This window comes from Podarcis muralis, chromosome 9 (assembly GCF_964188315.1).
Source record: "Podarcis muralis chromosome 9, rPodMur119.hap1.1, whole genome shotgun sequence".
Classification (NCBI taxonomy): domain Eukaryota; kingdom Metazoa; phylum Chordata; class Lepidosauria; order Squamata; family Lacertidae; genus Podarcis; species Podarcis muralis.
The window spans coordinates 21,551,073-21,565,064 of NC_135663.1; the positions used below are offsets into that span (position 1 = coordinate 21,551,073).

General features: G+C 39.7%; 1 protein-coding gene across 2 annotated transcripts in view; it reads right to left on the reverse strand.

Moving 5' to 3' along the window:
• PPP3CA (protein phosphatase 3 catalytic subunit alpha) overlaps positions 1–13,992 on the reverse strand; it is a 188,585-nt gene that overhangs the window by 63,584 nt on the left and 111,009 nt on the right. For both annotated transcript variants that reach the window (XM_028743362.2, XM_028743364.2), the window contains exon 3: positions 7,171–7,295. In XM_028743362.2, coding sequence (XP_028599195.1) covers positions 7,171–7,295 — 125 coding nt within the window. The remainder of the gene's footprint in view (positions 1–7,170; positions 7,296–13,992) is intronic.

Genomic DNA, 13,992 nt, shown 5'->3' on the forward strand with positions numbered 1-13,992 from the left:
ATATATATATATATATATATATATATATGAATGAACATATATATATATATATGAACTGGGAGCTAACCAGAGGAAAAACCACTGCGGACAGAACATTATTGTCCTGCTGGCTAAGCAAAGGTTCTCCACTTTTGACAAATGTAGACCCCTCAGCTACACAACTACCTATCTACCAAGAACTCATATATCCCCAACGACAGCAAGAATGTTACCAGCCCAGAGATGGAAGGAAGGAGAAATTGCAACAAAAGAAGCATGGCAGATGAAACTGATGGAGTATGTGGAGATGGCAAAACTGACCAGAAAGATCTGAAACCAGGAAGATCAAGTATTTTCTAAAGACTGGAGTAAATTTGTAATTTATTTAAAAGACCACCGTAAACAGTTAAAATCTTTGGCAGGGGTGTAATGACACTTGTAATGTGGAATTATTTATGGTAATTATGTTTATATAATAGATGGATAATGGTAAAAGATGCAGCAATTTTAAATTTAAATATGGAAGCCATGGAGGGAGGGAAGGAGGACTGGAGGTTCAAAAGAACCTTGTATTTTAATGTTTGAAATGGTTATGTTTTATATGTATAAAAGTATCAAAAACTCAATAAAAAATTATAGAAAAGAAAAAATAACTCTTATATCCCCCTTGTTATGCTGCCTGCCTGGGATTGCCAGGAAGCAGGTATGCTATAATAAAGGTAAAGGTACCCCTGCCCGTAAGGGCTAGTCTTGCCAGACTCTAGGGTTGTGCGCTCATCTCACTCTATAGGCCGGGAGCCAGCACTGTCCGCAGACACTTCCGGGTCACGTGGCCAGTGTGACAAGCTGCATCTGGCGAGCCAGAGCCGCACACGGAAACGCCATTTACCTTCCCGCTGGTAAGCGGTCCCTATTTATCTACTTGCACCCAGGGGTGCTTTCGAACTGCTAGGTTGGCAGGCGCTGGGACCGAACGATGGGAGCGCACCCTGCCGCGGGGATTCGAACCACCGACCATGCGATCGGCAAGTCCTAGGCGCTGAGGTTTTACCCACAGCGCCACCCGGGTCCCACCCATGCTATAATACATGGCTAATTAGTACAAATCAGAAGTCCTTGTTTAAGTTCTTGCCACAAACTCACCATGTGATCCTGTGAAGGGGGCACCACATCCTAGCCTCATGGCATACAATATTAGAAAAATAATACTCTCCTTTCAGGGCTGTTTGAAGGATGACAGCAACACTGATAAGGCATATGAAGACCACCCAAAAGCACTGTGTTATGTATTATGGCTCACAAGTTGTGCAGGCCAGTAGTAGCACAAATAGGAAGTGCTTCCTTTGTTTCATCATCTTTCTAATCTGTATGCTTTAATTAAGTGTGTCATTATCTAGCTTCCTTCCCACAACCTGCGCACAAGAAGCAGTAAAAAAGAAAACAGAAAAAAGTCCCAATAACAAAACTGCAAGATTTGCAAGCCAAATAAACAATAAACAAAACCTAACATCTTCACTTAATGCATGGGAAAGGAGGGCATTTAAAAGTGTGTGTGTGTGTGTATTTCTTCAAGATTTTATTATGCTGTACAGCATTTATTTATTTCTGCCATGTGTATTTAATAGAAGTTTGAAGTGCTTTATTTTCCTTTCCAATGCATTATTGAATTTCTTCCACCCACCTTGCATAATTTCCAGGCCTTGCTCTTAACAATAGGGACATTTCCTTTATGCACTCTCAACCTGAAAGAAATTATTTGCAGCCTACATGCAAGAATTCCACCCACCATGGGAAAAAAAAAGAGCTGGAAGGAACTTTCAGTTCAAGCCCTCAAAGAAAATTTGGATAGAGTCTACGTAACATAGCCTCAAACGGCAGAAGGCTAAAACAAAGTAAAATTCAACAAGGCTAAGAAGAACCAGTGTGAACCATATGAGCCTTGTTTTCTCCCATTCTGTATGCAAGAATGACTTCAATGTGTGAGGAGACCCAACTAGATTCAAAGTGGATCACAATTTGAACAGGAGTTAGCAAGTTGAAGAAAGGAAAGAGATCAAATTGCATTTCAGGTTTGACTTACAGTGTAGCTTAGTACAAAAGGCGGCAGGAAGGTATGGAGTAGAAAGTTGGGACTTGCCATGTTCTTCTGGTCAGAAGGGAGTAAGGTTAACTCCTCTTCAGGAAGAAGGCAGGGCCAATCAGGAAAAAAAGACCATTTATGTCCTTCCTGGAAAGGAGGCACCTTCCAGTTTCACAGCTTGACTTCAGCACAAAAATTGCTTATAAAGAAAAGGCTGTGGCCAGATTAACTACTACTTTGTTGATGACAAATGTAAAGAATATGGGGAGATAGGAAGTAGGAATCCAACAGTGTGTCCAACTAAGTCACTTGGAACAGCTAAGATACACAACCTTTGCTGCGCCAGTTCAAAATTTATGATTTTATGGCGTTTTAATTGTTTTTTAATTGTACTTTTTGGTGTGGTATTTTTCTTAGTGATTTTTTCCTTTGTAAATAAATGATTGTTGAAAGCCAGGGCCATAAATGACCCTGAGAGCAACAAGGTGTGATGACATGCCGCCAGCAGTCACAGGGACAGTGGTGTGTGTGTGTGTTTTCAATTTAAAAGAGAAAAAGTAGGAAAAGGCCATTTTTCAGAAATGTTGTCACAGGGTAAAAAAACGTTTGTATATGTGTTTATTATTAAGAAACCTTGCACATATAAGTGAAAATGGGACAGAGTAAGCTGATGGCGCACTCATTGGAAAGGGGAACAGAATGGGACTAGACTGGTGCACCCATGCACAGCAACTGCTGAGAAGGTTCTGTCCTTGGTACCTGTTAACCATATTGTTATAATGGTGGACCTGATGGCATGGCATGATATCCAGATAGGCTCATTAGGATATATGTGGTCCTTCAAATAGCCTGGCCCCAAACCAAAAAGACCTGTAAAAGTCAAGACCTGTACTTTGAATTTAGCTCAGGAGCAAACAGGTATGTATTGTAAGTTGGGTGTTACATGCACAAATCGCTTATCCCCACCAGGTGTCTGGCATCTGCAATCTGTATCTGCTGAAGATTCTTGACTGTTTTCAGAGGCAGCCCCCACACAGAGTCTGGAAGCAACCAGTGTGTGTATGATTATAGCCAAATCTGCTTTCTTTGGGTGGCTTCCTGCTTTACGGACATTCTCCACAAACTAACTGAAATCATACCCTGGTACGGCATTTGCTGTCTTGCTGTCTTATCGTAAAGCTTGTTATCTACTATATATACCATCAAACTCTAAACAATGCTACTGCATAGCTAAGTATTCTCCATAGTGTTAGCTCCTCCCCAATCTGTATTCTTCGCATTTACCTCTGCTGAATTTCATTCAATTCAGTTCTCCATTTTGTCAAGACAATTTCAAATCCTGATACTACCCTCAAGGGTATTTGCAGTATATCCTCCTTTTATGTCAACTGCAAATTCCCTAAAGTGCACAAGCTCTCTTTCTTTGGTAACGTCGTTATCAAAAGCGTTAAACAGGACTGGATACAGGTGCAGATTGTACAAGAAATATAGCAAGCTCTGGGTACCATGGTGGCTAAGCCTGAAATTGGACAGCATTAGTTTCAAATGAAATTATTCATATAAAGGTCTTTAACAAGTCTAAAACATAACTTATTAGACACTAATTCCTCCCCTATTCCATAACTAAATTTATTATCTTGACTAATGTAGACATTGCCTTTATTTTGGTGGTCAAAATTTTCCACCTTCAGTAGAGATAAGAAGCCAGACATATAATTAACCCAAAGCAATGGCAACAATTTATGCTACAGACAACATTAAAGATCACACATTTTTAATTTCATAATAATAATTGTAATTCTCCCCTGCTGCTGCAAAGTGACAGTTTATAATAATTTAATTTGACTTCGTGCATTCAAAGACAATGCATTGGGGTCTATTCAACGCTACTTTGAGGGAGGATAACTTAGTTGGAAACAGCCCATTGTTTCTTGCCAAGTTGAAAGGACATCTTTTAAGAAAAGCATCTGCTAATCTCTTCCTAAAGGATGTCAAGCCATAAGATCTACTGTTTCTCTTCTTAGCGGATCTCATCATTAAAGTAGATTATACTTGCTCCAGAAGATTAATTCTGCTATTGAACCTTCCCAGGGGGAATTTCACAAGCCCCTCAAGGAGCCAGCTGGGGTTGTGGGGAGACATTCAAACTCTTTCCTAAACTGTCAGCTTTTATTCTAAAATCTCTGGCCCTTTTATTTCAAGATTCCACATATAAAGATGTGCTCTTCAATTTTATGTATTGGAAGGTGCAGAAAATACACTAACAGATACAATCCAGTTGCTCAATAAGAAATAAGCTTGTCCTAAACTAAGGAGTGTGCTTGGCACTTATTTTTAATTCTAAAAACAAACTAATATTTTATCATACATAAAATACATACATATTTCATATGTTCAGTTAACTATATTTCTACTATACCCATATTGGCCATGAACCCTTGGCTAAGCATATGCCATGTCTCCACAACAAAGTTTTGACAAGAGGCTTGAATATGAGGCTTTTTAACCTGGTTTAAGGGGTTTGCCCAAATACATTTCCTCCTATTACTGTTCCAATTACTATGTACTACAATGATCTATCCTTGTTTAAGAGAATTTCCTCAAGATCATCCAGCACAGATTTAAATCCTTAGCTTGCTTTAGCTATTTTTAAGCAAAACATACTCAAGCAAAAGAGGGTGCATAGAAAAAGCATGAGGCTGGTGAAAAGGAGTTCACCGACCAATTTGACAAAATCTCTTTTGACTGGACTCTAGAACTAGGCTGGCACAGTCAGTACAATCAGTAACCACTGGTTTCTGATGTCAGGCAAATTCAGCACTGGCCTGCAAACAATGGCTGTGATAGAACTACCCTGACTGATTTTTGTAAAGCCTTAGTGAATGAATCTTGCAATGTTATCTATCATCTATCATCTATCATCTATCATCTATCATCTATCTATCTATCTATCTATCTATCTATCTATCTATCTATCTATCTATCATCTATCTATCTATCTATCTATCTATCATCTATCTATCTATCATCTATCTTGCTTTGTACATTTTTATCCTGCTTTTCCTCCAAAGGCTCAAGGCAGTGCTCAAAGTTCTCCTAAAACTCACAATATCCCTGTGAGACAGGTAAGGTTGGGAGAGAGTGAATGGCCCATGGTCATGCAGCGAACTTCATGGCTGAGTGGCGACTGGAACCCCAGTCTCTCCAGACTTAATCCAATACTCCAACCACTCAACAGGAAAAGGGTTTAATCCAATTTCCTCAGAAAGATGTTGGGTTTATCACCCTGTGTGCGGAATATGGTTATCTGTCTTTAATATACTTTCAGTATATTAGATAATACAATATTCAGTATATTAAACTTTCACCTTTCAGTATATTAAACTTCAACTTTTCATTTCTCCTTGTGCCACAACCCATAGTTTCTGGGGGATGAGACCCTTCTCTCAGCACTCCTGCTGTGGGTAGCAATGAGGATGAGAACACAAGAGAAATCTTTCTCTACTGCAGCACCCCATCTTTGAAACTCCCCCCCCCCGGGAGTCTCCTTCTCTGGCCATGTTTAGACAGAATTTAAAGACAATTTTTATTTGTTCATTTCTTCAGAAGAAGACTGGAAAATTCAGGCACTACAGGTCTTAAAAACCTGTCATTTTCATTGTTGTTTTGGATAAGGTCTTTTCAAAGTTTATGTTGTTATTGGCCCTGGGCACCCTTCATTTAGGAAGGGAAGAATATAAACTTAATAAATTAAACATAAAGCTTTGACAAATGCCCTGAAATAATGGTAGCATTTGCACTTTTCCTCTTCTGTGCTACATCCACTTAATGCTCTTGGATTCTTATATTAGCCATTGGATGTGGATCATGAGCAAAATGATTCTTTGGATAACTATAGTCTAAAAAAGGTTCCATTGTTTGCTAATCAGAGACTAATACACCTAGATTTACACCACCCGAGAACTGCAGCTGATAATGAGGCTAAAATAGTACTCCAAATTATGGGATCACCAAAACTTAATACTTGCAGGCTTTAGTTATGAGCAAAAAAGTAGGAGAGCATTTATGCTTGGTTATCTTAATGTTCTGTCATTTTGCTAAGTGGCCCATTTAGTAAAGCTCACTTAATGAACAGCTTTGTACCTGTGGAATGAAGAGAAACATATCTTTGGACTATATTCGTTCATATTAGTGAGAGGCTAACACTTCCTTTCTTAAGATCTCTAACAATAAGGCACACTGAAATACTGATATCTTGCGGTTTATGGGATGACTCTCATTTCACTACTAAAGAGGTAGATTTTTTTAAAGTCTTCAATACAAATTATAAAGCAGATGATAAAATAAATTTTCTCTTGGCTCCCCTGTTAATCTTATGTTTTCTTTGTAAATTCATTATCCGAAGTCTATCAACTTTTACTGTTCTGTGACCATGATAAAATCTGTCTTTCCCACTAACCACTACAATATGAAGATTTACAATACTGTACTGTAACAAATAATTCATTACCCAAGAAGGCTAACATCATGTATTAGTTTTCCCCACTCCTCTCACAGTGCTGGGGACCCTAAGAACTGATTTAGGTGCTTACCAAAAGACTTGGACTAGAATTTTTTAACAATTTCCATTGAAAGGGAAGCCCTCAAGTTACTTTTGGAAGTCCTCTTTAATTTCAAAAGTAACCACCAAGTTGCATGAAGGGGTTACATACATACTTGCATACTTCCTCTAATTCCAGCCAAAATGCAAAGGTTGTTTTACAGTGCCATGATTAGACATTAACACATTGAAATACAGTTTCAGGTTTTGAGAAAATAAAATAAAGCAGCTCAAAATTTGGTAAAAGTAATGTTTTCATTATTCAAAATTTTGACAAATGAAATTTAAATAAGTAACTATGGCCAGAAAACATGCACACACTTTGCCTGCAATAATTCAATGGTACATTTCATGTGAAACATTTCTTTACAGAATGTTTGCTACAGTAATATAGCGGTAAGACATGAAACCATGTGTTCACTAGAAAAGAACATTTAAAGGGGGGAGTGGGTGAAGCAAATAAATCTGGACACAAATTAATTTCATAGCCAAAGTGAGAAATAAAACTTACTTCAATACTGAAGTACCCTCTGTCAACATAGTCCCCTAGAAAAAGGTATCGTGTGTTGGCAGGAGAGCCTCCCACTTCAAAGAGCTTCATCAAGTCAAAGAATTGTCCATGGATGTCCCCGCAAACTGGAAGAGAGAGAGACACAAGTGGAAAGACCAATTTATACAGAACATTATGAACACAGCTATACTTCTAAATCCTTAGGTAAAGGTAAAGGGACCCCTGACCATTAGGTCCAGTCGTGACCGACTCTGGGGTTGCGGCGCTCATCTCGCTTTATTGGCTGAGGGAGCCGGCGTACAGCTTCCGGGTCATGTGGCCAGCATGACTAAGCCGCTTCTGGTGAACCAGAGCAGCACATGGAAATGCCGTTTACCTTCCCACCGGATTGGTACCTATTTATCTACTTGCACTTTGATGTGCTTTAGAACTGCTAGGTTGGCAGGAGCTGGGACCAAGCAACGGGAGCTCACCCTGTCGTGGGGATTCGAACTGCCGACCTTCTGATCGGCAAGTCCTAGGCTCTGTGGTTTAACCCACAGCGCCACCCGCGTCCCACAGTGCCACCCACGTCCCATTCCTTACCTAGGGCTTATTGTAATGTTTTAGGGCCTAAACAACTTGCATCAGACCTGTCTAGTGTGGTATTGCCTACAATGGGTGCACTGGCATGACCCACCAAACCAGGCTTCCTATGGTTGAGTCTGCAGATGTTGGACTACAACCGCCAATATCCTTAGGGTTGCATGGTCAAGGAATCCGGGAGTCTGGATCTTGTCCGAAGCCCGGAGAGAGGCTAGGGCCATGCCAGGACCCCCCGGGAACCCCAGGGGTGAACACCAGTCAATATACATTGATGGGAGTTCCCCTTGCTGGTTGTTTACCCTTCCAGGCTTCCTGCAAGGTGGGGCAGGAGCCAGATATAGTTTTGATACCAATGCCTACATCAATACCAGTCACATTTGTGTATTTTAATAAAGTTGTGGCCAAAATTTGCCCATTAACATTTAAACTAAATTCTGTCTCCACTTTCCATGGGGGATGGGTTTTGGGGCTCGAAGCACAAGTTCTAGTGTTCTGAAGGAAGGAGGAAAAACTTTTATCTGTCTACTTTCTTCATGTTATGCATAATTCTATACATAATTCTTCTTGGTACGCATGATTTTATATCATGCCACCTCTTTCTCAAACTAAAATGTCCCAATATTGCAAAACCTTTCCTTATAGCGGAGTTGCTCCACTTCCTTCATCATTTTGGGTTGCCCATTTCTGAACCTTTTCCAACTCTACATTGTCCTTCTTGAGTTAGATAACCAGAACTGTACATAGTATTCAAAAAGCGACTGCACTATAGATTTGTATAGCATTATCATGATATCAACAGTTTTATTTTCAATTCCTTTCCTAATGATCCCCAGCACCAAATGATTTTCTCTCAGCTGATGCACACTGGGCTTAAATCTTCATTGAGCTATCATCAACCCTAAGGTCTCTCTCCTGGTCAGTCACTCACTGACAGTTCAGACCCCCTGAGGTTATATGTGAAATTAATACCCCCCTACATGCATCACTTTACTCTTGTTTACACTGAATTGCATTTGCCATTTTACTGCCTTTTCACTCAGTTTGGAGAGGTCCTTCTGGAGCTCTTTGTAATCCCTTCTAACAATCCTGAACCGTTTTGCATCATTAGCAAACTTGGACACTTCACTGGTTCACACTTCTTTATTTACGGAGATCATACGCTACTGAGTGATAAATGTCTCAAAATTAGGACTTAGAAGAAAAAAAGCCACTTATTTACAGGGAAAGAAAACTATGGTGTAGTACAAGTGCTTTTAACGAGGTTGCACTAAAATTTACCATGCCATACAATACAAACATTACTCATATTTCATTGTCTTTCCCCCCACAGCATTGTAAATGCTACCCTGACTCACTATCTAAAGGAAAACTGCAAATTAGCCTTCTTTCCCCTCCTCTAATCATTAGGAAAGCCCTTGCCTGACAGCTACAAGAAATCAATGCGGCAACTACGGCAATGGGGATGTTCTTGGAGCCCTTATTCACATTGGTTGATATATGAAACCAATGTTACTACTGTTAAAGCAAATTATTCCTTGTTTTTCCTCCTATTCTTCTACATCTAGTAAGTGGCTTGAGGATTTCAAAACACAAAACGCATGCATGTCAACTTTATTCTAATTCTATTGCTCTGAGCTCATTGATGGCCATTTTCATGTTATTTGTCTGCCACAGATTTCCAAGAGTTATATCACACCTTTGAAAGAATATGTAATAAACACAGCTAAATGAGGGGAAGGAGGAAGTCATGAATATTTGAGGGGGGAAAGTTACTGCATCTTCAGAAACAGCAATCCAAAAAGAAAAACAGCAGTAGTCATATGTAAATTTAAAAACAAGAGTCCTTAAAATGTTGGTTGAAATAAAGCAGTTTTTGCTGTATGAGAGGGTAGGTGTAACCACTGTGTGATAAAAGGGTAGAACACTTGAGACTTTTTCATTTAGATAAAGGTGAGTCAAGGAGGATGACAGAGGTGCGTAAAATTTTGCACGGTGTGGAGAAAGTAGACCGGTAGCTTTTCTCCATGTTTCATAGTACTGGGTCCTCTGATGAAACTGAATTGTGGGAAATTCAGGACAGAAAAAAGAGGACTTCTTCCTAGAGCACATAGTTAAACTATGAAATTCTCTTCCAACAGATATCATAGTGGTCACCAACTTGGATGGCTTTGGAAGGGGATTAGAGAAATTCCTGGAGGGAAAAGCTATCAACTGCCTCTAGTGGATACTACTGAACACCACCTTCTAGCGACCAGCGAAGGATACCTTGCTTGTGGACTTCCCCAGAGGTATCTGGTTGGCCACAAGAAGAAGAATCCCATACTAGATAGGTCTTTCAACAGAAGCCAGCAGGGCCCTTTAGATTTAGAAGGGGCTCAGGACTGTTCTCAGGTAAGCCCAATAAGGAAGAAAACATCAATGAATGAAAATGCATCCCCATAGTTTACTATATAAAAAGCAATGGCAGATGTATACAGAGATCAGGCAGTCAAGGCAAGCAGGAGAAGGCAGTGGTGCTGACCTTCAAACTTTAAATATGCAGAGCCAATCTGAACATAGTAAACATCATGAGATGAAGTGGGCCTGAAACACAGGCTATTCACTTTGCCAAAGCCACACATTTCAGAGGACAATAGGAAACAGGGAAATTTGTTGTATAACCAATATAACCTTCTTATATTCAGAAGCCAGAGACACTGTTTTCAACAAGGGTTACTTCCAGGTAAGCATAGATAGGATTTATGCCTAAATCAAGAATAAGCTTCTGTCCTTTCCTCACTCATAAAACAACTATGTGTTCAAATAATCAAATACAACATTAAATGAATGACATCAAACGCAGAATTAGCTTATAGTGAAAAATAGAACTCCAAATAAAAAACCCCCTACATACTTTATCCCATCTCCAGTAAAGAGAACCAATAACTAACCCTTGCATTCCAATAAAAAATAATTATTAGACAACTTAATTAAAACGAGTATTTAAAATCTAATGAAATGTCTTAAGATTCTATTTTTTTTATCAAAAGCAATTTCTGCAGCTTCTATTAAGAACATTGCAATTTCTCTGCTCTGCACAATTTAGTTTAATAAAGCCATTAGATCCATTTTACCAGCTTACCTCTCAGTTAATGCAATCAAAATGTATACACAGTACAACTTTATTATGACAGAAAATACATTTTGAGAGAAAGAGGAGGAAAAAATCGGCACAGTAGGAAAGTATCTGAATGCAGTTATCCTTTCATGATCTGATTTCTTCAATGGCTGCAAATGGATGCAATATTATTTATTGGGTTTCGAGATGAAAGCTTGCTTTGCCGCCCACAGATACTTATTAAATATTTTATCTTGAAAGCTGCAAAAACAGAGCCCAAGGGCTTTTAGAGGAGAGTTCTCCCGTTTAACTTACTGGGAACACTCTTCTTGCTATTATGCTACAAGCTGCTATTGGCCCTGCCACTCTGAGGTGAGGCCAGGCCAAATAGGCTCCTTTGCCTTCATGAAAACACACATACTCAGACAGTCTTCAGTCACATGGCATCATAGTGCGACATCCATATGAGGGGAAAAAACCCCACACCAAGTGGTTGAATTTAAGCCCTTAACAGCTGCTCCTTGTGGTTGTTTCTGGATAAGAACTAGTATATCCCACAGTGAAATTCTTAAAAGAATCCCCCTCTTAACTGAAATGCATTGCAGCTGCACTATGTCTCTCCCATCAATTTACAGACCATCTTGCATCCTGGTGCCATTTAAACAACGCAACTTTTTCTTGCACATACCCTTTTCTCTCCATATCTCCAAATCTCTCTGCCACAATGAGCTGTCATGTGCATCAGCAATGTTGTAGTATATAGAAGTGAAAATATATTTATATTTGTTTCATGCTGTAAAGCAGAAATCGCTTCCAAGTTTCAAGTTGTTTTAATGGGGTAACTTGACAGATTGCACCAGCTGACCTCATCCCATCTAGATGCAAAAAATAGGTTCTTCATCAAGCATATATTTGATGGTCGGCTGAAATAAATGACTGGGGTGGTGCATATGGCTCTGGTGCCACATTCTGTGTTAACAGTTACCACTTCCTCCTCCTGCTTCCTGTCTTATCAAAGCAGCTTCAAGCATGCCAGAGTTTGTTTTATACATGTGTACACAGGAGGCTGGGTCACATATGGAAGAGTGCATTCTATATTTTTGGCTGAATTCCACTGGCTAATTTAAAATCTGCAGTGTGAGCTACAAATAAAAAGAGGATCCATCACCCCCAGATAAAATCTCAATGGGATATTTCTACAAAGAATGGGAAACATGAATGGGAAATGAAACAAGGAGGTTTAGAAACAGTTGCTGAGTTCATGGCATCCTTTCTTCAGGAGACACTGAATTTCAGAGCAGCTTGCTGTTATTACTCTTAAAGCCAATTACAAAGATAACTATGAGGTATTTAAAACCTCGTAGTTTACTCTCAGTTTTGTCTATTGTCTAAGAGGAAAGCAACAGTTACAACCTATATGTTCAAAGAGGCCACCACAGCTGGACTTGCTTGACACATACATTCCATCGGTAGATAACCTCATTGTTTGTTAGCAGTTTACAAACATAAGATCCAGCAAAAGGCATATCTAATCCAGCATCCTGTTTCTAACTGTGGTTAACCAGATGCTGTGTCTCAGCCCATAAGCAGACATAAGCTTGCCCAGGAAAGATACGACTGCACCCAGCTTTTGACAGTCTGCTCCACAGAAGGGTTCTATAGACCTTCATCAAATCAGAAGGAAACTGAGAGAATGCTCCAAAATGGTAAAGAAAACGTTCAGATACAGTATGAATTCTGATTTCCAATGCTGAGCAAGTACTGACAGATACATACAGCTGACAAGACCATGTGCTGTCAAAACTAAAATTTCACAAGTAGCATCTTGTTGTCAAAACTGATGTTTAAGCCGTGTGCATCTTTTTGTATTACACCTCCCTGCAAGAGATTTGCTAAAAATAAAAGAAAGCCTAGCCTGCTTAGATAGCATCTTTATGTTCCATGAAGCATGTCTAATAACTTTATCAAGGACATTTATGGACATTTGCAACATCACGTACATTGCAAACAGTACACAGTCAACAATAAATAGGGAGAAAACAAGAAAACATGCATTCAATAACTCTTTTTCTGATGAAAATTGTTTGGGGTAGGCTTGTGTTTGATGAATTAATACAACATTAAGCACATTATTAAGAGGGAGAGATTATCTAAATAAATTATCTAAAGATTTATTTGTTTACCAAAGACCTAAAGAATTTTGCCCTGGAAGGTTTTGATACAATGTAAGCTTGAAACATGAGTCCAATTGATTGTCCAATTTTCTAAAAATCAGTAATGAATTTCTGAAGAGAACTGTTAAGAATTTGGGATGCATCCTCTGATAAAGTACTCTCAGAGCATCCTGGGATTAATAAACTGAATTGGGGGAAAATGGAAAAGTGTATGGTTAGATGTCCTCCCATGATCATATGAATTTCCTTATATGAATTTGCCAATAAAACCTTTGAATAAATACAAATAGCATAGCAGAAATTATTTGTGAACCTATCAGGCTCATAAGGGGGGTGACTCTTTTTCTTCTTAGAAATATTTTCACAGGGTGGGGCAGCACAGGCTACATTTGCGTGCCGTCTTCATTTCCCCAGAATGCCTCTGGGCCATGTGTGACATTCTGAGGAAATGACAATTGCTGAAGCTTGAGACTTTGTGCCAGCTGATGCTTCACTTCAGGTATTTCTCATTCTCTTTGCCCTCCCAATTTTTTGCATGGATGTTGCAAGTGGTGTGCTTTGAAGACTTCAAGCTCTGCTCTGAACTAAGGGACACATTCAGAATTCAGATCAAAACCAGCCCCAGCATTTCCAGTGTTGCTGATGGCTCCCTGGGACTCTCCTGTGCCTCCAGCTGTGGAACATCACAACAGCCTCTTGTTCCCTCCCAGAGACATATTGTGCTCCTTTTCCCTCCTGGCTAGTGTACACCCCCCTCCTCAGCCTTGGATGGATCCATGGCTGGCCAAACGTAGCTGAGTGGGGTACACAGCCTCTCACAGGATGAAGAACTCAAGCTGCTTGTAGATGAGACAATGTGCTTGGAGTCAAAGCCCAAACCAGGAGCAGTAAGTTAGGGAGTCCTGCCCTGGCACACCCACTGATTCCACTCAAGGTTTGGTGGAGGGAACAATTCACCCATGGCAC